Source organism: Pelodiscus sinensis, chromosome 6 (assembly GCF_052426305.1).
Source record: "Pelodiscus sinensis isolate ZL-2025 chromosome 6, ASM5242630v1, whole genome shotgun sequence".
Classification (NCBI taxonomy): Eukaryota; Metazoa; Chordata; order Testudines; family Trionychidae; genus Pelodiscus; species Pelodiscus sinensis.
In genome coordinates this window covers 85,249,724-85,277,510 of record NC_143057.1, presented here as the reverse complement: position 1 = coordinate 85,277,510, position 27,787 = coordinate 85,249,724, and the positions used below count along the sequence as shown (strand labels likewise).

Below are 27,787 nucleotides of genomic sequence, written 5' to 3'. Positions count from 1 at the left end.
CCACCAGAATGGCATGGTACTTTGCTTTACTAGTCACTTCTTCGTAACTCATCATCTGGAGAAGATGTATGTACGTATTTACAGGTAGCTCGTAAGAATTATATTGTGCATTTACATTTTCTGCTTGCGATTCAGCTCTATGCACCACACTTGTCACTCCAATTAAATAAGTGAGACAAGGAATGGACATGGTAAACTGGAGAGACATCCACTGGTGGCCCTGATTCTGCTTTCACCTGCTCCTGTTTTACACTGGTGCAGTGTCACTGAATACTCCTTCCACATATAGGTACAGGTTGTACCTCCCTTAAGCGGGACTCCCTGGTCCAACAACATCCATGGTCCGGCATGGACCATGGGTATTTCTGGACCACAGAGCCCAGGAAGAGGGACGTCTGGCAGCAGGGCAGGAGTGCCATAAAGGGCATCCACGACTCAGCCGGGAGCCCTGACTCGGCGGGGTGGGAGAGGACATTCTGCATGGTGGGGAGTTCCCTGGCCCCAGCAGCTGGGGAGCTGTAGCCTGGCTGTGGCCAGGGAGCTCCGACCCCAGTGGCAACCCCATCACCAACCAAGGAGCTCCGACTGCATTCTGGCTCCAGCAGCTGGGGAACTCCAGCTCCAGTGGCAGCCAGGGAACTCTGGCCCCATTTCTCCACCCAGCGGCGGATTTAGGGCAGAGCGAGCGGGGCGGCTGCCCGTGGCCCCGCGTATGCGCCGTGTCAGAGGAGAGGCCCCGCAAAATTTCACTGCCCGGGGCCCCGCGGTGCTGCCCTGGGCCCCGCGGCACTCTCATCCGCCCCTGCCTCTACCGCTGCCACAGAGCTCTAGCCCAAGCAATGGAGCCAGGTGGCTGCAGAGCTCTGGCTGTGACACTCCAGACCCAGTAGAAGCAGGGCCGAGGAGAGCCCCGGGGGGCAGGCTGGAGCTCTACCCAGTGGCAGCACGGCCACAAGGGGAACGATGTTTCCTGGTCTGGCAAATCCCCTTGTCCAGGACCAGTCAGGTCCCAAGGGTACCAGCCCAGTGAGGTCCAACCTATATAATCAGGAGGAGGATCAGAGCAGTGAATTCAAAGTCTTGGATCATCTTTTATGTAGTTAAATGAAATATATCAAGAGTCTTTCTCCAAGATAGAGATTCTTTGTTTTTGTCAGTAGTGTAATACTAGAGATTTCTGATAGGAATACTGGATGTTTTAAAAATTAATTTGAGGGGAACTGTCAAGCTCGTAAAAATGAAGAACTGGTTTTACTGGCTGTGGTCAGGCATTCAGATTACTTAAAACTCATTCTGCTAATGCACTTCTAGTCTGACCTGCAGCAATCATGTCTTACTGTTCCAGTCCTAGGCCTTTTTATGAGCAGCAACTGTTAATCATGCCAAATTCTAAGTGGTATTGTAATGGGAAACCAACATTTACAAAGGAGTTGCTTCAGCCATCCAAACTTGTTTATCATTCAATTTTAGGTCTCTGCAGAAGGAAGGCTAATGTGTTCATCTGTAGTAGCATGTAGCTTTCTAGTACATTTATTCTTGTTAAATTCTAGACTAGTTTTTTCCTAGTACAGGTAACTTTTTTACTTGAAGTGCTAATCTAAGCAGGAGATCATTTCCCCCTTGAGAAGAGGAGTTAGCAATAAAGGGAGAGTTAGTGAACTCTCCTTCTTCCATGCTGTAAACATAATCATCCTATCCCACAGAAAAACACATGGTGAGAGCCATGGGAAGCACAGTTACCCATGAAGTGTCACATAGTAGGTCAGATCCTCAGCTGATGTAAATCACTGTTTCATTTACTTTCATATAGCCACACTAATTTACTTCAGTTGAGGATCTGGTCCACAGAAATATCCCTAAATTATGCAAAGGGCTGGAGTTTGCCCTCCTGTGCAATGAACAGAGGGTTCCATACATATATCCTGAGGTCTATGAAGCTGGGTACTTTCAGTAACCGGGTTTGGTTCTTTAAAGGATTTGAAACCACAGACAGAGGAATACTTCTTTTTAGGGTCAAACAAAGATATTTTTATTTTTTCTATTTACTTTATAATTAATTTTCCATTTAAATCAATTCACTATTTTTTATTCTTTTAAAACAATATAATATACAAAGAAAAAGTAGAAAAACAGTACAGTTGAAAAAAACAAGAAATAACAACTTCTCCTACAGATTTACCCTCCTGATTTACCTTTAAACAATTTATGGAGTTAACAAATATATAATACTCACGTTAAGAAAAATAGAAGCATTGCTTAGATTCAGGAGATATTCTTTTATGTTTTTCCTTTCTTTGGATTTTTCGTTGCAACTTACGACTGGTGTTGTTCCCCTTTTGGAGCTTATGTGTGGCAGCGAGATTCAACGCCGGGGAGAGAACCCTGGTTGATCAGACCTAGCTTTTTGGATTCGCAACCCGTCCGCTCTTGGTCTGTTTCAGCCAACCTTCTATACCCTGTTTCGGTATTTTGGTACTTCTCCACTCTCCTGACAATTGCTGACGTTAGATTTTTGTTGTCTCATTCTGCCCTTACAAAAACTTTGTCTGCTCCATTTGGGGTAATCAGCACTTTGTTGCATACTGCTGTCTCAGTTACTTACTTCCCTAAAAGTGGGGTTATTGTTGGTCATCCAATCAAATTTTGTTTTTATTTTTATCTCCTGTATCTCACAATGCTGCCTTTCCTTTACACTTACAATTAAACTGGTGCTCATTTGACATATTCTGGGTAGGCCTCGATACCTTCCTTTCACAGGTACATCTGTGCATTGGCATTGAGCATTCAGCCTGACTCTGTGGCCCCATGAACTCAGTAGCCCAGCTTTATTGGAGGTAGGATTCTCGGTAGCCCAGCTTTTTTGGAGACATGCTGCCAGAGTTTCTTCCATAAGCAGCATCTGATAACCCCTTCACCGCCACCCATGAATGGGGATTTCAAGGGACAGTGAAAAAACCCTTTTGACTTCGGGCTACGTTGGCTATTTTGTAGATTCCCATGAGTTATAAGGAAAGCAGTACATGCCTAGCTCCTCTCCACTTGAGGATATCTGATTTTGGAAAGAGGAGGAGAAAGAAGGAACAGTAACATGAGTCTCAGAGCAGGGGTTCTGGAGCTGTGGTAGCAGCTGTTATCTTGTAGTGGCTTCCATCATATATAGAGTTTACAATTTGGTTCAATGGCTTTCAGCACCCCCACTGTAAACATTGTTCCAATGCTGCTGGTTAAGTTAGAGATGAGAATTATTATTACAGATTATTTTATAGACAAAAAGGGCTAATATTTTCAAAAGCACCTGGATGATTTAGGGATGTTAAATATTGGTTAATTGAATAGTCGATGAACCTCATGAATTCTTATTGGTTAGTCGACTATTCTGTAGACCCCAGGGGTAGGGCTGGTAGCCAGTTTGTTCCTTCCTCACTCCCAAGAAGCCCTCAACTACTCTGCACTACTGCTTCTGTATCAGAGGCAGCAATGTGGAGAGTCAGGCAGAACTGGTCTGTGAGGGGAGCCAGTTTAAAAATGAGCTCCCCTTACGAACCAGCTGCCTGTTGCCCCGCACTGCTGCCGCTGATACAGAGGCAGGAGCGCGGGGTGGCAGCATCCCCCATCTGGTGTGGAAGGAGACTGAGCTCCCTGAATCAGCAGGAGCCGAAACTGAGCCAGGCTGCCTGCCTGTCTGGCTCCTAATACTCTTCAGATGCAGAGTTACAGCGGGCGTAGGTCCCAGACCCCAAGTAAATGAAGACTGAGCCTGGCTGCTGGCCAGCCTGATTAAAAAATATACTTGGGGGCGGGGGAGAAATGCGTGTAGTCTGTAGCGTTAACCAAAAAGCTTTTGCTTGTCGGATAATGACTACACTATTACATCCATAGGGTGATTTAGAAACTTTAGTCCTATTGAAAAGCAATGGAACTTACACTTTTAAGTTAATTAAGTGCTTTTGAATGCTGCAAGGAATTTATCATTCAAAAACAGATGCATACAAGATGATGCATTGGGAAACCCAGTTAACTTATTGAAGGTGTTCTGATTACAATAGCACCTCTGAGGTTGAAATATATTTCTTTCTAAATCCATATGAATCAATATTTTAAAAACTGAACATCTGAGCAGACTATTTCTCCGTTTATAACTGCAACTGATCTGAAGAAATAGTCTGATTCTCTTCCCACAAATACAGGAACTGCTTAGTAGTAGAACTCCACTGACTTTTCTGTTTTACCCTAGTGTTTTTGACAATAGAATCAGGCCTAAGATGTTTCAAAGTAACTGCTATCTAATAAAACATAATTTTCTTTACCTACAGTTCTCCAAAATTGTAGTTTTCATGTTTGCCACCTTGAGATACAGCACTTCAGGTACCATTGGGGAGATACTATGTTCCATTGTATGAAGTATTAAGAAAATGAGTGACTAAGCATCAGTGTGTTAAGTGGTACATTTGAACAAGAAGACTGAGATCAAATTTTTCAGATTGCAAATGTTCTTTTACATAGAATTTTTCCTGGTGGCAGAAGAACTAAGTGCCAACTGAGGTCAGTGTGAGTATTTAGAAGATGCCAATAGTTAAAGATAGCAGTAATGTCACACAATTCATGCAAAAATGGGTAGCCGAAGGATTTGCAAGCTGCTTAAATTATGAAATAAATATCACCGGCTAAACAGATGTGCTTATTACATAACACTTCCCTGGCTACTGTATTTAATTAATTTTTTTTCTTTGCAGGCAGGAATGTCCCTCCTTGTCCTCTCACATACATGGCTGCATGCTCGATTGAAGCATACTTAAAGAGAATACTAAAGTTTGGAACACTGTTTGTGGGTACTAGGAGGATTGAAGAAAAGAACTATTGTTGTACATCCATTCAGTCATGATGTCTTTCAAGCAAAGCTTCCTAGAACACTTTCCCAAGGAAAGAAGATAAAGCAAAGTCCAAAAGGTAGGTTTAGACTGAACTTTGGTTTGAGCAAAGTTGCTGACTCAGCAGATGTAAGTTGGAGTTGTGAGAGTTTCGTCACCTGTACGGAATAATAGCCCTGAATTATATGATCCACAGATAAGGTCCAGACCAGTGCCTCCATAAGGAACTCAGTAGCAATGTGAGCTCGTTCATTCTAACAGAGAACTTGTGAGTAACTAGTGGAAGGTGGCTGATGACTCAGTATGTTTTGCTTCCACTGCAGCTTTGCTGAGGCTTCCCTAGCTGCCCTTTGTTGTTTTACAGGGAAGCATAAGTCTCTCTCTTCTTTTTTTTTCTCATGCCCTCTGCAAGCACACTGCACTCTGGCCAGGTTAGCCTCACTGTCACCTTCCTGTCTCATAGAAAGCACATCAGGTGCTCTCAGATCAGGTCATGTTTAGTTACTTATCCCTAGTCTTATACTTACTTACTAAACTCCCCACTTCTTCCCCCTCCCGCTGACTTCTGCATCTCTGGCCCTCAGGTGACATGATACAATAGTCTGGGACATAGGAGGAGAAGGAATTTGCCTACTGAATCTTGGGGCATTACACCTGTGAAGTCCCAGTCAAATAGTGTCACAGGGGATCTCAACTTTGCTTGAGGGGAAGGATAGTTTGGTGGTTAGAGGAGTAGCTTGGTACTCAGGAGACCTAGGTTTATTTCTATGCCCTGCCACAGATTTGCTGTGTGACCTTGGACAAGTCACTTAGTTTCTCTGTGCCTCAATTTCCATCAGTAAAATAATAATAGTTCTTCCCTCCCACATAAGGTGTTGTGAAGATAAATGTATTAAAATAATCAGGCACTCAGATACTATGGTGATTTTGACCATATAAATACCTAAGACAGATGGAAAAGAACGTACAGGAAATTTAAAGAGGACTGAGTAACAGATAGACAAGTAAAATACTTAACGTTTGGTGCATCTGGTTCTTTAGGAAATGAGAAATAAGTCTGTGCATCACATACAGTAATGAATGCAGAGATAGAACTAAGTCACATATGGCACCAATAAGAGACAACCACAGTTAATCTTAGATAAATTAGCAATTTCCCTGCATCCTTTCTCAAAGATAAGATTTAAACGAATTGCAGGTAAGGGCAGAAAGACCACTCCAACTGCTGGAGTGTTTCACTAGACTCCAAACACTACTGAATGGCTAGAAGGAAAAGTAGAAATAAGATGCACCTTTTCTGTTTTCTATGTATTTCTGGTGCTCTGCAGCATGCTGTAAAATCTCCTGTTTGTTCCTTAAGACTCCATACCAATGTTAAACCTCCAAGAGCTTAACATTGGGCAAGGAAATAAATGGATCATTTAAGCATGCCCCAATTTAAAACTAAGGCACTAAAACAGGGCATTTTTGACATACGGAGCCCCACAGCTAGAGACCCAACCAACAGCATGTGGGTAGTAGACATTGTCCCTCCATTGAAAGTCTCTGTCATTCACAGAAAGCATATTCATTTTAGTAGTTGAAAGTATTCCTACTGCATGCAGTGCATTAGAAGAGCTGAACAAAAAGGTAGATGATACACTACAAAGCAGATAATAGGAACAGATGCTTCTTTTTAGTTGGCTGTCTGTCTTGGGGAAGCTCACTCAAGTTGATAAACCAGAAAAATGAGGCAACTTTGTTTGTTTCCTTCCAATACAAAAAATATTCCTACAGAAGCTCTGAGGCTGATGATAACTTGCAATGCCAACAAGGACCACTCAGGAGCATTAAATGATAATATAGAAATGAATTAACTCTGCCAGCAAGCATCATTAAATCAAATGGAGATAAACAAGTTCTTCAGCCAACCAATTAAATAAAAGCTTGGAAGAGCCTATCACCATCTCTTCCTTCCATCCCAGGAATATATTCTTATCCTTTCTCTAATCGAGGTTTTATTTGGAGAGAGCGGAAAAAGACCAAGAGACCCAATAAGGTACTGCCTTATTTTGCAGCACTACTAAGAAAAATTTCAACAGATTGCATTTCTGGGGGGAATAGGTGTATATTAAGCAACCTGAGAGTGCTGGATCTGCTAATTGAAGTTAGAAGGGAGAGCTCATGACTTTTATTGAAGAATGGCTGCTGGAGGCTTGGTCACGGAGGAGTTGTTGTTTAGATTCTAGAAGTACCCCAATGTATTAGGCATTTTCCAATCAAAGAGGAAGATAACCTCCAAAGACCAACAAAAGGTAGAGGAATGCAATGCCATATCCAAAGGTAATCTTGGGTACAGCTTATTAGCTGCAAGATGGTATTTAAGTTCATTTAATGTTAAATATATGGAGGCACTTGCCCTCACTCATCATCATCATCATCATCATCATCTTTACCTCCCTTCCACACCATTCCTTAGTTTCAATTCCAGTGTCCAAACTCTCCTACCCTCCATGATTCCTTCTCCTCACATAAATGAGTGCTTCCCTCTGGCTATGTCAAGACTGCAGGCTTCTTTCGAAAGAAGCTTTTTCAGAAAAGATCTTGCGAAAAAACAGCAAAAGTGCATTAAAAAAGGAATTTGCTTTTTTGAAAAATAGCGTCCTATCTTGCATTTAAATTGTGATTAGTATGGATGGCGTGGCCACCAGGGCACCTGTGCTTTTTCCTGGAGGCCTCTTCTTTTGGAAAAAACCCTCTTCCCCATCCGCACATGCCTTTTTTCCAAAAGAGCTCTTTCGGAAAAAGGCTTCTTCCTCGTAGAAAGAGGTTTACCAATGTCAGACAAAACCCCTCTGTTCTTTTGATTTTTTTTTTTTCAAAAGAATGTGATTGCAGTCAGGGGCAGCCCGTGAGCCTAGGCGAACTAGGCAGTTGCCTAGAGTGCCACTGGCCCGGGTGCCCGATGATGACATCATGGCCATTGATGGCCGTGCAGGCAGGGGTGCCTATTATGCCGCCTGCCTGGGGTGCCAGCTGCCACAGTCCACCTCGGGCCGCTCCTGATTGCGGTATGGATCTAAGTGACATTTTTTTTGGAAAAATTACTGTTTTCCCAAAAAAACCTGCAGTGTAGACAAACCCTCACATGCATTTAGTTCCTGCAGAACATCTGCAGAAAGGCTTCTCTCGAGATGTGATAGTGGGCTACATAACCCCTCTTCTCACCCACTGTGCATCTGTGAGCTAAAGCACTGATCATTCACCTGATCTGCCTCTCCTTGTTTCACAGAAATGGAGACCAAATTGCACCATGGTAATGTTCTTAGAGAGGATGGTGCATTTCAGATAGTGATGAGGAGAGAATTCTGCCTTACAGAGGGTTCGTGTTTTATAAGAGTCCAAATTTCTGCTGCAGGTAGTATTACATGGTGCTCCATGTCTAGCCAGAATAACCACTCTGAACCAAACATAAGCTTGGCCATATGGATGAAGAGCTAAGTCTGCACTCATCAACCAGTTGTTAGTCCAGTGTGCTACCAAAACAGCAGTTACCACACCTGCCAAGAGGTACAGATTGATGGTAGTAAAATCCCAGTGCAAGTTTGTGTAGCTGGTGACATGAAGGAGGTAGTTCCTGGACATTGTCTTCTATATTTTAAGTACTTAGAACACAAGCTCTAAGTTAGGTGCAAGAGACAGTGTTAAAACTTCCACAGGAAACACTGGCAGAGTGCAGGGCAAGAATGGTATGGGGGAAATATTGTCGTTATTCTGGGTGTATAGTTCAGGCTGCTCATGAAAGTTGTAGTTGCATCAGCTAGTCACAATTATGTTGTAAGGAGATATTTTGCAAGCTTTCCTGCACAACCACTGCATCTCAACACTGTCCTACATCTTCCAATATTCTGTGCACAGCCTCCCTCCCCTTAGCAGAGCCCGTACATTGTCACAATTGGGTATTATCTACACTGCAATAAAAGATCCATATGGCACAGCTGTGGCTGGCACAGGCTTGTGGATCTATAAAACTACTGTGGGCCAGTTTGGTCTGAGGCCTGGGCTCTGAGACCTGATCCCCTTGTGGTGTGTCAGCCTCCTGTGCTCAGGTTGAGGCCCAGTCCCTATCAGCAATTTTTAGTTCCACGAGCCTAAGGCGTCTGACCTGGGTTCTGAGACATGATGCTATGGAGTTTGTATTGAAGTATAGATGTACCCTCTGATATGGACAAATCCTAGGGCTTTGGATACAAAAGTGAAACCCTTAAGATAGGATTTTACCCACAATTCCAGAAATAGAAACAGTCAGCAATTGAATCATACTGAATTCTTCCTAGCAGGGTCAGCAAGACAGTGTGGTGAGACTACATATTTGACAGACCCATGTGGGGCACAGAACCAGTTATAGTTTCCATGCCACATGCACAGAATATAACGAAGGATATGAGGAGGAAATCAGAAAAGGAATTCTGCCATTGCTAGATACTTTATGATCACAAATAATCTCAATCAAAGATGCCATCAATACCACAGCACCATTTGAACAGAAATTAGAAATATGCCAACTATTCGTGAGAAAGGTTGGACAAGAATCTGGGTAGAAACAAATACGATAGATCTGACCATTGACATGTTTGTTTCTCTGAGCAGGTTAGATCCCAAACTGTGATTCAGAAGACCTTCAGGTCTGAGAATTACTAAAGGACTTCATCAGAGCTGTCTCCCTCTGCGGGCAGGACTCAATGATCTTAACATATAACCCAAACTATGAAGAAATTTGGATTAAAAAAATGGTTTAAACCGTGTAATTGTTACTTTAAATTAAACTTGGAAACTGGTTAATTCTCAAATGAACAGTATGTCATCTGGGGGCTGGCTGTTTGTTTCTAAAGTGGCTCATGGCCATATAGGAGTCCAATGCAAGAAGGCAGTGAGGCCTTCTGGAATGGCTTGTCCTCCTCCCAAGCTCTGCAATTCTGATATGACCCACTACACACATTAGTAGTTCAGGAAGTAGCTGTTTACACGGTAAAGCAGGCAGGAATCAGTACTGAGTATAGAATAGCCTAATTCAGGAAGGAGTTAGCAAGAAGAGCAGGGAGGCAGTCATGTGTTCTTGTACACAATCAAAGTAACTAAGGCAGGTGGTGTGTGAAAAGCTCATTGGCATCACTTTTGATTTACACAAAGAGCCTGGGATACGCTGTTACTTTGTGTACATAGTTTATGGTAACAATAGTAATAAAGGAACTGCAGTAAAACCCAGTTGCCCAAATGCTCCTTATGTAAATTGTTAGTCTTAGTCAAATGAAATCATGCCTAAGTCCAAGTCTTCAGTTATAGCCTTACCACAAGTCCACAGACTACGTTTATTAGCCTTTTCTGGATATTTAAGTCCCTAAACATGTTTAGTTTATTTGAAGCCCAATTTAACCCTTTCTGGCCCTAAAACCCAGCTGAAATAGCAGTGCTGCTGCAGAGCTGGTCAAGACAATCTGCTGCTGTAGGCAAAACTTCAGTCTACTGTCCCTTTGAGAACAGACTTTAAGGGTGGGAGGATATGTTGAGCCATCTGTTGGTTCAGTAGTACTTAGATGCCTATAGCTAGAATGTGCAAAGCCTTCATGCAGAAATACACCTTCAGTCTTGGCCCTGAAATGCCAAACTCTGTTCCCGTTCATAGCAATTTCAAGGCTGTGAATCTCATTCAGAACTTCTGTATGCCAATTTTATACCACTTCAGTCTCCCAGGAGTTACTCCGCAGTTGAGGTCAGAAACAGAATTAATACTCCTGATTGCCAGAGCACTGGAAATCAGAAGTAGTAGCTAGGGATGTAAAATTTAGATCAATTAGCTAATCGAATAGTCAATACAATTTGCATTGACTATTCGATTAGTCGATAAGGGCACCTCTGCCTTTGATGTGTAGCTATTGCCCTAGGTGAAAGCACGGTGGGGAGCATGGGGCCAGGGGAACTCAAGTTTGAGTCCCCCACTGGCCCAGTGGTCCCCACAGTGTTTCAAAGCGGCAGCGCCGCATAGAGCTCAACTGAATCCAGGCTCCATGTAGCTCTGCTGCTTTGAAATGTGGCAGGGAGCCCGGCATCAGGCTCCATGTAGAGTTTCAAAGCAGCAGTGCTGCTTGGAGCCCAGGGTCAGTGGGGTGAGTCCCCAGCTGATCTGGGCTCCATGTGGCGCTGCTGCTTTGAAGCACCCCTTTTCTTTTCCCCACTTCTTGCTGCCTCTTTCTGATGGCAGAAAGGGTGGGGGGAGCAATTAGTTGACTAACGTGTCAGCTGTCTGATAAGCTGTCAGCTGTCTGATAAATCCACTTGCCAAACCCGCACTGTGCATGCGCCAGACCCGCATTGTGCATGCGCGTGCTGCCGGTGAATGGGGCGACCAGCTGAAATCTACTCACCATGGGCACTGATTTGTCGGGCCCTGCCGATAAGCATTTGCTTATCGGATAGTTGACTAGTCGTTCACATCCCTAGTAGTATCTTGAAGAACTTAGATACTATTTTGACAAACCCTACCTATTGATTAGGTATCTAGTTTACAAAAAGTACGTGGAAAAGGAAGAAAATAGGGTGGTTTGTTTTCTTTTCTCAAATAGCCTATAAACAGAAATCAAACTTAAAAACTCTTCAGAGAGATTAACTCTTTCCCCACTGGGGACACCCATTATCTTATAATTACTGTAAAATGTTCCTAGAGATCATGTGATAACTTCATACCATACAGTGGAATTTCCAGCTCACGGGGTAAAATCTTGTAGTATAGTGAATGCTAGCTTATAATGGTTCCCGTGCACTGTAGTCAATAACGTTGTCTTCTGTTCACAAACTATGGGCCAAATTATTTTCATAGATATGGTTCCCTAACTTAAATAAGAACTGGATGCTTGCTGTGGAATATTGTTATTCCAACTGGCATGCTTGCCAACGGGGGCAGTTGCCCCAGGATTCACCAATTCAAAGGGGCCCCGGGATCCCGACTGCCTCTGCTGCTACTGTGCCAGTGCCCAGAGCCCCAGGCTCTTTAATTCACCGTTGGAGCACCTCACTGTCTGCTTGGTGAAGCTCTGAGGGCTAGGAGGGCATACTGCATTCTGGGTGGCACGGAGAGTTGACTGTCTGATGCCCACACCTCTGTCTTGCCCTGGGGCCTGTGGAGGTTGTTGCTTCCCCCGCCAACTAGATTTTGTCCAGAATACCAGTATTAAACACACTCTTTAAAATGTCAAGTGGGACTTTTATTGGCCACCAGTGGCCAAGACACAAGGTTTATGGTTCCTCTGAATAAACTACATCTGATGTCAGTGGATCCCGTCTCTTCCATCTGATATCAATGTTCTAGTTGTAGTGTGATTTTCCAAATCAGCAGCTACACAATCTAGAGATTTGCTGTCAGCCAAAACAACTGTAACTGATATCTGTGATCTGCAAGTGGACAGTCAGAGTCAATAGCTTTTGGTTATACTCCCTGCACTCAGTTCTGCTCTCAATTACACTGCTGAAGCCTTGTGGCATGTAGATAATAAAGGGCAGAATTTGCCAGCCCTCTTTCCTCAGTGCCCACAAGAGGATTCATTTTTTGTTAAATGGGTATATGGAAGACTCTTCACGTTTTTATGAATGGGAAACTCTCGATGTCCTTTCAATCAGCATTGTCCAGCCAGATGGTGGAACTTACTATTTCAAAGAAGCCAAGAGACCACAACTCACACTTAGAGGGGACAGGTTCTCTGCCTTGTTCCACTCCCTTTATGCCTCTCAGGCTGACAAACAGCAGGGGAAAGACAGTAGGTGCTCCAAGTGCTCCTGTCTCCTATCAGGATCCTGTCTGAGGGCTGGGGGGGGGACAGTGGGAGGCAGTAGGGGAGATGAGGCAACCAAAACAGAACACATTCATAGAATTGTAGAATACTAGAAGTGGAAAGGAACCTCAAGAGGTCAAGTCCAGTCCCCTGCCCTCACAGCAGGACCAAGCACCATCTAGATCATCTCTGATGTCTATCCAACCTGCTGTTAAATATCTCCAGTGATGGAGATTGCAAAACCTCATTAGGCAATTTATTCCAGTGTTGAACCACCCTTGTCAGTTAGGAAGTTTTTCCTAATGTCCAATTTCAATTATTTCCACATAGAAATCACAAGGCCTGGCTCTGGAAATGCATGTTGAACTCCTAAACACACAATTTCTTCTTAATCCAGTCATCTCTGAGGATCACAATTTAGAGCCTGGAGGGCCGGAGATTGGACACCCCTGCTTTGGACACAGTTGATTTCAGATATGCATGTGTCAAACAAAAACGTCGTCGGATGAACTGCCCTGGATATGAGCACTCTACAGATATTGGTACTGTAAATCTGGGAAGGGCTTGCAAACTCCAAACTGAGCACCTGAGACCGTTTAGTGTTATCACAGCTGTCTCCTCTTGGCAGGCAGGGGGATGTAGAATCCATTACATTTGTCAAGGTCGCAGCATTGAGTCACCTACAGAAAGTGTAGGACAGGGCTACTCAACTTTGGAAGCCCCGGCAGCCACAGTGATACTCAGCACGTGCTGAGGGCTGCAACTTAAGTGTGGTTGCATATACATGCAAATAATAGCTTCTTTCACACCTACAGGCATGAATACAAAGATTAAGCCTTAAGTCACCACACCGGACCCAAACGTGGCCAGTGTGAGACAGTCGGCACCTCTCAGGCTCTGCCCACAAGGGTAAGCAGCCAGCACTTCCCACAATGCCCTGGTGCTTTCGGCACCTCCTCCCTGGGGGCTAGCAATGCCAACACTCTGTACTCATCTGCTCCACCCAGCTCATCTGCTTGCGTCTTTCAGTGCTCACCCCGCCTGGGAGATGCCTCGCTGTTGTGGAGCATGTTCCCAATGGAGGCCATGTTCAAAGGATCTCACCCAGGGGCCGTGTGTTGAGCCCTGCATAAACCCAAACCACCCCGTGGGCTGCAAACAAATGGGCCGCGGCCCACATTTTGAGTAGCCGCGGTGTAGGTGAGCTGTTCCCCTAGAGCAGGGGTGGGAAATTTAAGGCCCAGGGGCCAGATTCAGTCCCTGGTTTGCCAGGATCCAGCCCCCAAGGCTCAGGACTCCCCCCAACATTGGGGAGCCCATGCTGGCACTTCAGCCCCCTGACGCAAACTGGATCCCCCCTGCTGCACTTCTGCTTTTTAAATGTATTAAGAGTCAGCCAGCTCTTAATAGATTTAAAAGGCTGATGATACGCAGCTGGGGGGGAGGAGGGCGTGTGAACAGGAAATCAGCTGTCTCGGCTTACACTGGGTTCCCCACACTGCACTTCAGCCTTTTAAATGTATTAAGAGCCAACACATTAATACATTTAAAAAGCAGAGGCGTGGCATCCTGGGACTGGGTGTGAGCCAGGAATCAACTGATTCCCACCTCATGTCCTGTCCCCGCTACTCCCCTGCTTCCCCTGCCCTCCCGTGGAGATGGTGCTGGGTGAACCAGATTTTACTGGCTCCTGCTTCCCCCCGCCACCTTGCTACCTCACCCATTGCTGCTTTGAGAACTGTTTCTGAATAGTGTGTATGTTGAGAGAAGGATACAGTTTTGATTATCCAGCATAGAAGATAACTGCAGTGGTATTAACTGGATTTGTTGTTGCTGGTTTAAGGAGGGAGCGGGTCATGTGTTCCCTTGGCCCTTCTTTTCTAGATTGTTCCCCATAAGCAAAGCTCTGTGTCCATGGAGGGTCCTTCCACAATGTTCAAAGTTAGGACAGGGGCAGAATTGGAGCAAGAGTTCAGTGGAAGTTGACGACTCCCACTCTGTGCAGGCTGGGAGAGATTAGTATGCAGAGAGTCCTCTCTATGCATTCATCTTTGAAGATCTTCTTCCTGAGTGTGACAGAATCTGACTGGCCACCCACCAAGGGATATTTGGAGAAGCTTGCGGGGTAGGCTGTGCTAGGCACATGGTACTGTATTTAAAGAGCTGTGACTCAGTTGAGTTGCTGCAGTGATTATCATACTTTAATTTTATTTAGCACATTTTTCCAAAAGAATCTCAAGAACAGGTTTGTGTTTACATTGTGCAATGCGTTGTCTGATACTTCACATCAATGGGTTAGTCTACAAACTAATATGCTAGGTGAGGCTGCATATGTCTCAGTAGGATTTCAACACCTTCTGCATTTTTGTACTAACAACTCTTAGTTAGCCCTGCCTTTGTGACTCTGTCCTCTCTGTGTGTTTTGCTCCAGTGTATCTAAGGCAAACTCACAGTATAGATGCACTGCACTGGTGCAAGTCTGTGTGACTTATCCAGGTGAATTATTGGGATTAGATGTACAGGTGTAAACCCTGTATTGCACTAATGTGCTATCTATGGTGTGCAAATGGCTGGGGTTTGCACAGGTCTAACTACATCAGTGTTGCTACATTAGTGCAAACTGCTGTAGTCTGCCCTGCTTGGTGACTGCTGAGGAACAATTGCTGCTAAGGAAGGACATGATCCTGTTCTCACAGTTGATTTACAGCAGTGAAACTCTACTGACTTTGTTGGAGCAGCAACTGATTCACTCTAGCATGATATGTGTCCAGCTAGTTTCCTATAGACAACAAAAAAGGAAGTGGTGTGAGGGTTAAGGCATGTTCTTCCTTCTGGGGCTTATGATGTGGCTGCACTGCAGAGAAGTCCCTGGCAAACTGCAAAATTCCTCTCCAGCCCCTGGAGGAATGCATGGTGGATCAACACCAGTTTGAAGGGTATAATGTGTATCCCCTGTACTCTGGCTCAATGTCACTTGTGAGGAGCAGGTCTCACCTTTACTCCACCTCTTTTGGATTGGCTACAGCCATTTAGATTAGCCTCTCTACATTCAAAGAGTGCCAAGACAGAAACTGTACCTGTCCCCTATTGCAGTAACGCAAGGAAGCGAGAGGCGCATCTGGTCTCTTTCTATTCTCTGTTGCCCATAAGCACAAGGCACAAACTATGCCAGGTTATTTGTGGTTTTCTTCATTTTAAAGCTGCTCAAACCTGTGTCTTGCAAAAATCCCACAGGAATGGAGGAGGATTCAGCTGTGGGTCCATCTAAAATGTTGTGTCAGTGACCAAACCCACATGCGGAGAATAGCCATGTCGTGTCAGATAAGATGCCCGTTGACAGTTTCTGCCCTGAACATCTGATGGTTAGTGGTCAGCACATGCCTCAAAACATGATGGTTCATATGTGCTAGCCATACTTGTATCCTGTCTCATGTAATAGTGGATGTTCTCATTTGCCAGAGCTCAAAGCATTGGAGCTCTTGGTCTCTGTGATACAACATATAATGAGCCTCTCTCAAGGTTAGAAAGTATTTCCTCAATCGGTTTTAAATGTGTTGCTTATCAGTTTCATGGTGTTCTTGCATTATGTGGAAATATAAATAAAAGCACCTGAATTACCGTGTCTCATTACTGTGTACACTGCTAGCAAGTGCCTGCTCTAACTTAAGACATACTAAGTCCTCACTGGGTCCTTAGGGTTTATCTTTAGTCAAGTAGATGAATTATTACAACTACCAAGTGGCATAAACTTTGTGGGATCCAATAAAATGGAGCCTTCAGAAAAAGGTGGTGACTCCCATCTCCCTTTCTACCATAACAATCCTACATAAGGGGGAAAAAATGATCCCTGCATGTAACAGGAACTTAATGGATTTAAAAGAAATTGGAACTTAGAGGAATGGTATAAACACTAGAGATATGTTGTTAGGTGCAGCCAGAGATTGTTTTAGATAGGGAGAGGCCCAGGAGAAGAGTAAATGTAGGCATTTCTATTCTCTATAGGTTCTTACACCACTCTCATCTTCATAGTATCTCAGCATCTTCCAATAGCTCATTAAGCATCATGACTAAGCCTATGGTTTTGTCATGGGGTTTGCAGAAGTCACAGAATCCATGACTTCCAAAGAGCTCTGTGACTTCAGCCTTGGTGGCTGGGAGCTGTAGGGTCCTGCTATCTCCTGCAGCATCAGGAAACTGTGAGGATTCCCTGCAGCCTGAGGCAGTGGGGCTCCCAAGTTCCAAATTGCCATAGGCAGTGGAGGGTACCCAGTAGCTCTTTACTGAGGCAGGCAACAGAAAGACTGCTGAGGTTCCCCACTGCCGCAGGCAGCAGAGGGACCCTGCAACGCCCAGCTGCACAGGGGCAGGGAGACCCTGCAACTCCAAGCTGTAGTTGGTGGGGTTCCCCAAAGCGCTCAGCAACCCCAAGATGCCCATCTCCTTCCCATTTTATCATGGATATATTCAGTAGAAGACAGGGACAGGTCATGGACTTCTGTACATTTTTCCTTATTGCCCATGACCTGCTCCTGACTTCTACTAAATACACCCATGACAAAATCTTAGGGCACGTCTTCACTCACCATGCCAGAGATCGCTCTTCTGCTGTTTTATTTAACAAGTCTAGTTAAGACCAGTAAATTGAATGCTGAGGGCAACTCTGACCGGGGCGTGTACTTCTCTCAGTGGCTCCCATCAGCCTCCCTCTGTGAAGATGGTGCCAAGCTCGGGTTAAGGTAAGGTGACTCTAGCTATGAATTTTATGTAGCTGGAGTTGCGTACCTTAACCCGACCTTCCTGGTCTAGTATAGACCTGGCCTTAGAGAGAGAGAATGTCAATCATGATTAAGGCTATCTCCTCCCCCCCCCTTTTCTCCAGAGGGAGAATGCTGTATGCAGGGGAGTTTTATTTTTTGGTAGGGTTTGTTTTTGTTTTTTAAACATACATGCTGCTTTGTGTGTGTTAGGTTGAAAAATGTTGTGTACTTGAAATTAAAATAATCAAATTTGTGATGAACTGGCCCCTGTGAGAGCTTGGTCTCCTGCACAGATGAGGTGGACAGCTCCTTTCTGACAGAGAGATGGAGTTGTCAGCCACAGTCATCGCCTAAGAAATGTAGGCAGTCTTTTAGATATGCTGAGCACAGGCTACTGAGTATCTTGGAGATAAGAGCAGAGACCTTGAACTTGACTTCATATTCTATGGAAAGCCAGTATAGGGAGCAGAGATAAGTCTGATGTGCTTGCGATAACCATGTTGCTAAGGAGAAGTGTTGCAGTGGTTTGTGTTAGCTGTAGGAGCTGATGACTTCATGTCCAGGTTTATTGCATTGCTTTAACCCAGATGGGAGGCAAGGAAGGTATGTCTGAGTCCAGCTCATTATCCATCAGACACAGTCTCCAAGCCAACAGGAGGTGGTAGAAAGTATTTCTCACAGATGCTGTTGTGTGAGAGCTTAATGTCAGTGAGAAAGCCAAGGGAAATCCTAAACAATTGACTGAATTGAACCATTGGGCCATTAGGAGAAGGAGTTACACCTGCTCTGTTCAACTACCCACCTCTAACCTGCCAATGACATAAGGGAGGGCTGGGTATAGGTAGTATAGAGACAGTTACACTGGCTTTATGCCACTTATGTATTCACATATTCCTGAGGCCAAACGCTATGTTCAAAAGCTATTCAGAATCCTCTTATTTCATTTCAGATATCTATATAGTTGTTAGTCTATTTATCAATCTGTACTGAGACTGGGTCACACGTGATTTCACAGCAGTTTTGCAAACCAAAAGCAGAATAGTACTTCTTTTGCACATTTCCTGAAGAAGGCTTTGTCACGGCAGTTTGCATGTGTCCTTTGCTGACTGTGCACTTCTAAATTTTTCAAATTCAACAAAAACATATAACTATAAGGTAACAAAGCTGGCTGCTCTTTCCTTTCCTATTAACCACACAGCCATATAGGAGTAGCAAAACAACTTATTTTAGAAAGGAAATGTTGGAGACTGCTCTATGCATGAGCTGTTCCATTAAGAAGGAAAATGGAGTTATAACTAATACAGCACCTGGATACAGACTCCTGTCTCATTTTAATCCAGTAATAGACACGATGCTCTTCACACTTTGCTGCTAAAAGCAAAATAAATAAATAAATAAAAAATGGAGAAAGGCTCATCATGCTTCACTTTCCTTGCAATGAAACCCAAGTTCGAAAGCTATTACATAGCAGATGGCTTTGAATATGCTGTTGCATAATGGAAACCTTGGCTGTGCCTTTGCAGCAGTCTCCCAGAGTTCTAGGAGACAGGAGGGTGCATTATAAGCTTCCCTGGATGATTGCCAGAGCTAGGTCCAGTCTTACCTCCAATTCCTTTGTGGTAGTTGGTGCCACCATCCAGAAGCAGCCCTTACATTCCAGGGAGGTCAAGGTCTTCTGAGCAAGATTCCACCATATCTAGAGGTGATGGGGGAGGGAAGTGCCTTTCTCTTCTTCCCTCTCCCCTCCCCCCCATCACGTCCAGGTATGGTACACTTACACATTAGCCAGCCCTGATGCTGTCAATTAAAGAGGACGCTCTGTTTGATTTTTAAAGCATTTGCTTTAATTCTTTATTTTTAATATCAAAAGCAATATTTAAGATATCTGAGCAAAATAAACTATATTCAGTGGGATTTTAGTCAAGGGCTAGTTCAGTCCTACCATCTAGTAGTAAGAGATGAAAATTGCACTTCTGTACCACCAGACTTACTCCTTAATTCTTCCTTGGGGGAGAACAGGTGGAAGTAAAAGGGAGTTGGCAAATAAAGCATGTGATCCAAATAACCCTACTCCAGCTGAATATTATCTTACTCTGCAGTGTTCCATTGACTTCACTGGGCTAATTCATCACAAGGAACAGCTTGGTACAAACAAAGCTGGCAAAAATCAGCCCTGAATTAACATGTTTATGATTTGATGCCACTAAGTACGGTTTAATATAAGAAAATAGTAGTGTTTTAATGCTGTATATTTCTACTGTTGTTTTCAAGCTGTAGCCAGATCAAAGTGTTTGTTTTTCTAGAAGAAGCTGAAATTGTCTTTAGTGTACCCTTCCATGATTAAAATTTCACTGGTCTGCTATCTTCCTACAGAATGAAGAGACGTAAGTGTTCTTACAAGTATCCCATGAGGTGGAAGATCCTGATCCTGTTTTTAACAGTGTGGCTGCTTTCACTTTTGAAACTTCTTAATGTTGAAAGACTCCTATTCCCTCACAAAGGTATTTATTTAGTAGAGCATTTTTTAAGCACCTCTTCTTATGTTAGAAACAAGTACTCCCATCTTAGAAATGACTTCCAGTATGAAATCAATTGTTCATATATATATGAACAAGAACCTGGTGAAATTGGCAAGAGTTTAGAGATAAGAAGAAAAGAAATTATTGATTTAGATGATGAAGACGTTATAGCTCTGACCAGCGATTGTCAGGTGTATCGTACTCTTAGAGGATACCACCTAAAACTGGTTTCACCAGAGGAGGAAAATTTCCCATTAGCCTACTCTTTGGTTGTTCACAAAGATGCAATAACAGTTGAAAGACTTATACATACAATATACAGCCATCAAAACATTTACTGCATCCATTATGACCAAAAGTCTGCTACTACTTTCAAATGTGCAATGGACAATTTAGCTAGGTGCTTCCCCAATATTTTCATTGCATCTAAATTGGAGACAGTGGAATATGCACACATTTCTAGGCTCCAAGCAGATTTGAATTGTTTGTCTGACTTGATGAAGTCATCAGTTCCATGGAAGTATGTTATTAATTTGTGTGGTCAAGACTTTCCGTTGAGATCAAACTTTGAATTGGTATCTGATTTGAAGAAACTCAATGGAGGAAACATGCTGGAGACTATAAAGCCAAGTAGCAGCAAAAAGGACCGATTTACATATCACTATGAACTTCAGAAAGTGCCTTACGAATACATGCAGATGCCTGTAAAAACGAACATTTCTAAAGATCCGCCCCCTCATAACATTGAGGTTTTTGTAGGCAGTGCCTATTTTGTTTTAAGTCAAGCATTCATCCAATATATCTCTGAAAATTCTCTTGCTAAAGACTTTTTTGAATGGTCCAAGGATACTTATTCTCCAGATGAACATTTCTGGGCAACTCTTGCACGTGTGCCTGGAATACCTGGGGAAGTTTCAAGGTCAGCTCACGATATAACAGATCTGCAAAGCAAGACTCGCCTGGTGAAATGGAATTACCTGGAGGACCACTTGTATCCTCCATGTACTGGTACGCATCTTCGCAGTGTGTGCATTTATGGAGCAGCAGAGTTAAGGTGGCTTATAAATTACGGACACTGGTTTGCCAATAAATTTGATTCCAAAGTGGATCCTGTTTTAACAAAATGCTTGGCAGAAAAACTTGCAGAACAACAAAAGGAATGGGTTTATTTGTCTTCTGAAAGCACTTTCATGCACAAAAGTTCTTCAGGTGTTCCACTATAGCAGTACATCACACTTAGTATTATCCAGTGACTGAGTCTCCATTGCTTTGACCTTGTACAGTCTTTTATGGGGTGCAAAATGCTACCAAATCGAATGTTCCTTCTGCTCAACTGTAAATGATTACAGAAGGTGCATGAGAATCAGGCCCCCAGACACGAAGTTATATGTCATGCCTTTGAAGGACCATTACATTATTCACCATAACAGCACTGTGTCACTAATACTTTTGAAGGTGGGTCTTCTAAAAATAAGCTGCGCTTTTAAATGGTTTTGGGGGGGCTGTTGCACTACCTGTGGTAATGAAATGTTTCAAATTAAGCCTGCCTGTGCAATTGATAGGATAATTCCTCGTGTCTGTCCTCACACCCTTCTTCTTCTTCTGCTTCAAAATATTGGAACATAGGAAAGAAGATATCCAGGTCTGCTACCTCAGGAAAGCTGGAAGTAAAAATTCCAGCTTCTGAACAAAACTAAAATGAGTCTAAAGAGAAAAGTCTAATGACCATTGAGCCATAGGGCTGATCCTGTGAACCCTCCACTCCCAGTCAATGGTAGATGAGGATGCTTAGCCTTTTGCAGGATTGGATCCATAACAATGATTTTTGCAATGTGAATATGATTGGATTGATCCTGGAACCTTGCCCATTGCATTAGAAGTAGCAGTGTTCTCATCTGTCTTTGCAATTAGTTTTCCTCTCTCTCAATTTTATGTTTCCATACCTGTGAATTTTGTGATAGTTGATAGAAGTGGTATTACACAGAGTAGTTCTTTGACTTCTGTATGTATTAGCCAGAAATGACAGATTTTGGAGCTCTACCAAACAGAAATTAGTGCCAGAAAATGTATTATTCCATCTCCATTGTCATCTCCTCCATTAGAAACATTCTGATGCAGAACCAGAGTCATTTAGAGCAGGAGCACCAATTTAGGATGGTGCACAACAAAGGCAGCTTCTAATGAGCATTCATTAGAAATTTGGTGTTGCATTAAAACACAAAATATTGACAAGCCCAGATCCTGAGTTGGGGCTGAGGATCACAGCTTGGGAGGGGGCTATATAGAGCCACTTTTATGCCACTTTTGTGCTTTCCAGATCCTGGGCTGATCTGTGTCAAGTCAGGCTTTCACTACAGCTTAGAACCACATGCTTCAGATTGCTTTGTCTGCCAGTGAACCCAAGGATTATCCTGATAGCTGGGGTTCTTGGGGCATGATGGAGCCCTTGCCATCCCCTTTCTCTCAGCTATGCCCTGCTACACTGGAGCCCAGGAGAAGTGGTGGGGAAGGAGCCTGTACAGCAACTGTTGTAACCCCAAAGTCTGACTATGCAGGAGGAAGTCATCTGGGACCTGGGTCTGCCACCAGAAGAGCTTTGTACTGTCCCAACACTGCCCAGCATCTAGCTCAGAGTGTTAAATAGCATATTCTTCTTGTCTTTATACATCCATGTAGTGCTGAATTAATAACCATGCCCTGTTCTCTCATTTAGAGACTGAGACCATCACGGCTTTTGATGCACAGTACCCATGGAAAGTGTTTTAGCTGATTGCATGAAATTGTGACTCATGCTGGCAGAATTGTGGACATACATAATTTGAGCCAGTGATTCAGTCTTAGCTTTAGCACATAGGGTAGCCATGGACTAAGCCCTAGTGGTTTAAGAATGGCACTGAATGTCAGGAGTCCTGGTCTTTCCTCCCAAATCTATCACCAATTTGCTGTGTGAAGTCACTTAACTTCTGTACCTTAATTATCCCATCTTTAACATGGAAATAATGCTGTCCACCCACCTTTACGAAGCACCTAGAGATCTGTGTCTGAAGAGCCTATTGTAACAACTTCTCACCAAAACTATTTGAGACATCAGTGAAATGCATGGAACACCATTTCCCTTGATGTTTTGGTTTCTTACATAAATAAGAATTTTTTGTTAACTTCATGCAATTTAGGCTGATAATCTGCCTTTGGTACCATTCTGGTTTATCATGATAATATGCTGCATGGGGACTTTCTAGAATGTGAATTATTGATTGTATTTATGGAATTGTGTTACCACAATTAGGCTGTCATATCATGAAAGGCAGTCAGGGTATTAGAGGGTCAAACTTAGGCCTTGTTTATATAAGACAATTTGAATCAGTTCAACTAAATGAGCTTCAGAACACATCTTTAGTTAAGGCACTATGTATCTATGTGCTTGGGTGCCAGGTTAGTATAATTTGTATTGTGCCCAGATTGGGTCCAAGCAGAGCCATAAGCTGTGAGGGTCCCACACTTCAGGGGGAGGTGGGGTCCAGCATGGCCTGAGAGGTTAACAGGGGGTCTAGCATTGGCATAAGCAAGCAACCTAGCCCCAGTCCACCCTTCCTCTGCCTGACACTATTCCACCCCAAGACCCAGTCCCCTTCTACACTGTTCCCCAAGCCGCCACCAGCTTCTTTTTGGCTTCGGCCCCCTCCCAGAGTGATGCTGAGAACCAGCAGGGTGGGCTGAGGCCAGATCACTTATTGCTGCTGGTGCCAGGCCTCTTGCTAACTGCCCAGGCCACCTTGGACTCTGCTTCACCCTGAAACATGCCCCTCCCGGCCCCCCTCACCCCAAGCTTATGGCCGTGCTTGGACCCATTCTGGGCACCACCAACAATTATAAAACCTGGCACACATGTATATTGGCTTAACTAAAGATGTGTTTTAAAGCTCATTTAGTTCAGCTGATGCAAACTGTTTTGTGTAAATAAGGCCTAAGTTTGACTCTCTGATGCCCTGACAGCCTTTCATGATATGACAGCCTAATTGTGGTAAAATGTGGGGCTTAGGGCAGTTATCCTGATTCATCCTATGGAAATATAAGCCCAAACAGTGGTGGAGCCGGGCCTATGTTCCTGAATATTAATGGAGCACAGGCATCAGGGTCCCATATAACACTCCACCTGAGTCTGTGAGCAAGGCCTTATAGACTTCCTAGACCACAGAAAATAAGGGAATGTAGAGGTGATGCTGGATGCTAAATTAATGTCACTGGGGCCCCCATTATGCTACATGTTCCTCAGAAATATTTGAAATTATGTGTGCCGAATTGTAAATATCATCATAGATATCTGTTTTTTGTGAAGATATAATCCGAAACCATTCTACCTTGTGGTGTGATGGTCTACAAAATGTTTACAAAAGCAATCTGTCTCCAAAATTTTAAATTACATTTCTGAATTATTTCCAACCCCTAATTTGTAAAATTTAACATAAGCACAGTTCTGCCCATTGAGGTTATCACCTGTCTCCAGCTTCTCATCCATCTCCTTCTCTTTATTGTCACTTGTTTGAAATGACTGGCATGAGCCTACCTATTGGCTTTTCCATTCTTGAGAAATGTGGCCATATCAAAGGTATGCTGAGAAAGTATAAAGTTTAGTGTGGGCAGAAACTTAACACACACATTTATTAATCGGTATTACACTTCACTGGGGAGTTTTTGCAGTTCTTATTAAAGCTAGAGAAACCTCCCACAGCCGCTACAAAAGTCTTCTGTATAAGTTCTTGTCCATAGTATTTTGAAACGGGTGCCATTTCATATTTTGATTGGGGTAGGAACAACTTTATCCATAATTCCAAGAGTTATTTAGGCACTTGAAAATTCTTGTTTTCTGGCAGATAATTTAGCAGCTAGCTGACAGGAGTCCTGTATCGTATTCCTATATAAAAGAAAGACAACTATTAGACCCACTCAGCTCTAATAACATGTTCTGGTATCTTATGGCAGTCATGTAAGGGCACTGTTAGGTTTAAAATTTTACTATGCCTTCTGAACTTGTTACTAACTCTGCAGAGAGAGAGAGAGAGCGACCCTATCAGAACTCGTGGGTTCTATCTCAGCTCCGGAATGGGAGTGAGGTCCTAGTGGGTTACAGCAGGGGGCAGATACATCTGGTTCTATGTAAAAACATCAGATGGCCATACTGGGTCAGACAAAAGGTCCATCTAGCCCGGTATCCTGTCTTCTGACCTAGCAAATGTCAGGTGCTTCAGAGAGAATGAACAGGCAATCATCAAGTGATTCATCCTATCACCCATTCCCAGCTTCTGGCAAACAGAGGTGAGGGACACGCAGAACATGGTGTTGGACCTCTGCCCACGCTGGCTAATAGCCTTTGAGGGACTTTTTCTCCATGAACTTTAGTTATTTTTTTATCCCTGTTACACACTTGGCTTTCACAACATCCTCTGGCACAGAGTTTCACTGGTTGACTGTGAAGAAATATTTTCTTTTGCTTATTTTAAATCTGCTATATATTAATTTCATTGAGTGACTCTTAGTTCTTATATTATTTGAAGGAATAAATAACGTTTTCTTAATCAATTTTTCCACATAATTCACTCTGCTATCATCCTTTTAATCATGTCTTTTTTCCAAACTGAAAAGTCCCAGTCCTTTTAATCTCTCCACATGTGGATGTGTTTGATACTCTTAATAATTTTCGTTTTCTTTCTCTGTACCTTTTAAAAAGCCAATATATCTTTTTTTTTAGATGAGTGATGAAATTTGCACACACTATTCGATACGTGGGTGTTATATCATGGATTTATATAGAGGCAATATGATATTTTGTCTTATTATCTATCCCTTCTCTAATGAGTTCAAATATCCTGTTAGGTTTTTTATTACTATTAGACATGGAGCAGATGTTTTCAGACAACTATTCACAATGACTCCACTGTCTTAATTAGCTGACCCCACCAATAAAGAACACATTGTTTTGTATGTATATTTGGGATTATATTTTGCCATATACTCTGCATTTATCAATATTTAATTTAATCTGTCATTGTGTTGCCCAGTCACCCAGTTTTGTGAAATCTCTTTGTAATTCTTTGCAGTCTGTTTTGGACTTAACAATCTTGAATAAATTTTGTTTTCATCTGCAAATTTTGCAAGCTCGCTGTTTACACTTTTTTTCAGATCATTTATGAATGGGCTGAATAGCACTGATCCCAGTACAATCCCATGGTGGACACCACTATTTACTTCTCTCCATTCTCACAATTTATTCCATCCTTTTTCCTATTTTTTGACTGGAGTACCCGACAGTGCTTTCAGGCTCATCTAATCATCTGTAGCAAAATGTAGGACAATGTAGCACTTTAAAGACTAACAAGATGGTTTATTAGATGATGAGCTTTCGTGGGCCAGACCCACTTTCTCAGATCAAAAAACCTGTAGTTTACTTCAATGACAAGCCTTTTGTTATCTTAATCTCCCTGTCTCTGTTTATAAACAAACTCCCTGCCACAAAGGATGTGCTGCTCCCAGCTTTGGAATTTATCACATATCACACTCAAGCTGTGTTGCCCTTAAGAGCTCTATCTGAGGCTAGAGTGAGATTCCTAGTATAAAATTCTAAGAGGGCTACAGCCCTCCTTCCCCAATGGTGCCCCTGTTTTCAAATGGAAAATATATTTGCATAATCAGATAGCTTTCCATGTTTTCATCCCATTAAATACAAGGGGTCAGCTCCTGGTCCCATTCCCATCTCCTTTGCACAGCTCCAGTAGCACAAAGCAAGTGGAAAACCAGCTTAACTGGCCAACTGGGGCTTTTCCCAGAGAAGATGTCCAGGCAGTCAAGGATATTACCAGTAGATAGAGGGCATGAACATTGTTGCGGCTTCTGCAGCAAACAAACATAGAACACTGCTCAAGTTGCTACTTGGCTCTCCTAAGCTGTGCTGGGGCAGAAGAATTAGTCCCCCAGGATCAGGGCGAAGGTACTTTTAGTGGCTGGAAATGGGGGAGCTTTTTTGTGGGAGGGTACTACATGCTGAGTACCTCCTTGACTATGTTCAGGATTTGACACAGATTTCATCCAAGTAAATTATTGTGAATGTCACAATAAAGCTAATTTGAATGTGACAACATCTCAGATTGTATTGAATTTCGTCTTCTGTGGTTGGTATGAGTAGTATACACAATAATTTAAGTACACTTTTATTTACTTGTGAAATATAGGTATAATCATTCCACTCCTTCGTGTCTCTATCATACATACAGTTGATCAGAGGCAGCTATTTTAGTAGCTGCTCCTTTTAAAGGTAGAGCAGTTGAATAAGTATGATACAGCTGAGAGTCGGAAACAAGACCCTGCATCCAACTACTCCAAGTCTTGGGAAAATTTAGAATTTGTAGCCCAGGCATATCTCAATTGTTGCCCAGCAACTACAACTCAAGATTTTTGAACATTCTTTATCCATTATCACCTGTTATGTCTCTATCTCGCAGTTAAGAATGTGAACATACATGATTATGATGTAAGTAAAAGAAGGCAAATATCACTGGTGGGTTGGTGCCCAGCTACTAACGACTCCCAAATGAGTTGCAGAGTGAACTCTCCTCCTAGCTAGTTGCTAAACCTGTTTGCAGGAACTTCTCTCTGCTAAACCAGGGTATGTCTACACTACCACCCTAGTTCGAACTAGGGTGGTTGATGTAGGCAACCGGAGTTGCAAATGAAGCCCGGGATTTGAATTTCCCGGGCTTCATTTGCATGTTGCCGGGTGCCGCCATTTTTAAATGTCCACTAGTTTGGACTCCGTGCCCGGGGCTACACGCGGCATGAACTAGGTAGTT

The 27,787-nt window shown here is 43.1% G+C and overlaps 1 protein-coding gene across 7 annotated transcripts in view; it reads left to right on the top strand.

Annotated features, from left to right (window-relative positions):
* The window catches only part of GCNT4 (glucosaminyl (N-acetyl) transferase 4), a 29,613-nt gene extending 2,101 nt beyond the window's left edge, over positions 1–27,512 (top strand). For 3 of the 7 annotated variants that reach the window (XM_075932296.2, XM_075932294.2, XM_014574161.4), the window contains exons 2-3: positions 4,734–4,947; positions 19,801–27,512. In XM_075932296.2, coding sequence (XP_075788411.1) covers positions 19,802–21,169 — 1,368 coding nt within the window. In that variant the 5' untranslated portion in view covers positions 4,734–4,947; position 19,801 and the 3' untranslated portion in view covers positions 21,170–27,512. Of the gene's footprint in view, positions 1–4,733; positions 4,948–13,000; positions 13,213–13,485; positions 13,580–19,800 lie in introns of all 7 variants that reach the window. The other 4 variants (XM_075932300.2, XM_075932297.2, XM_075932299.2 and 1 more) reach the window with 4 other exon arrangements.
* Positions 27,513–27,787: the final 275 nt, after the last annotated feature.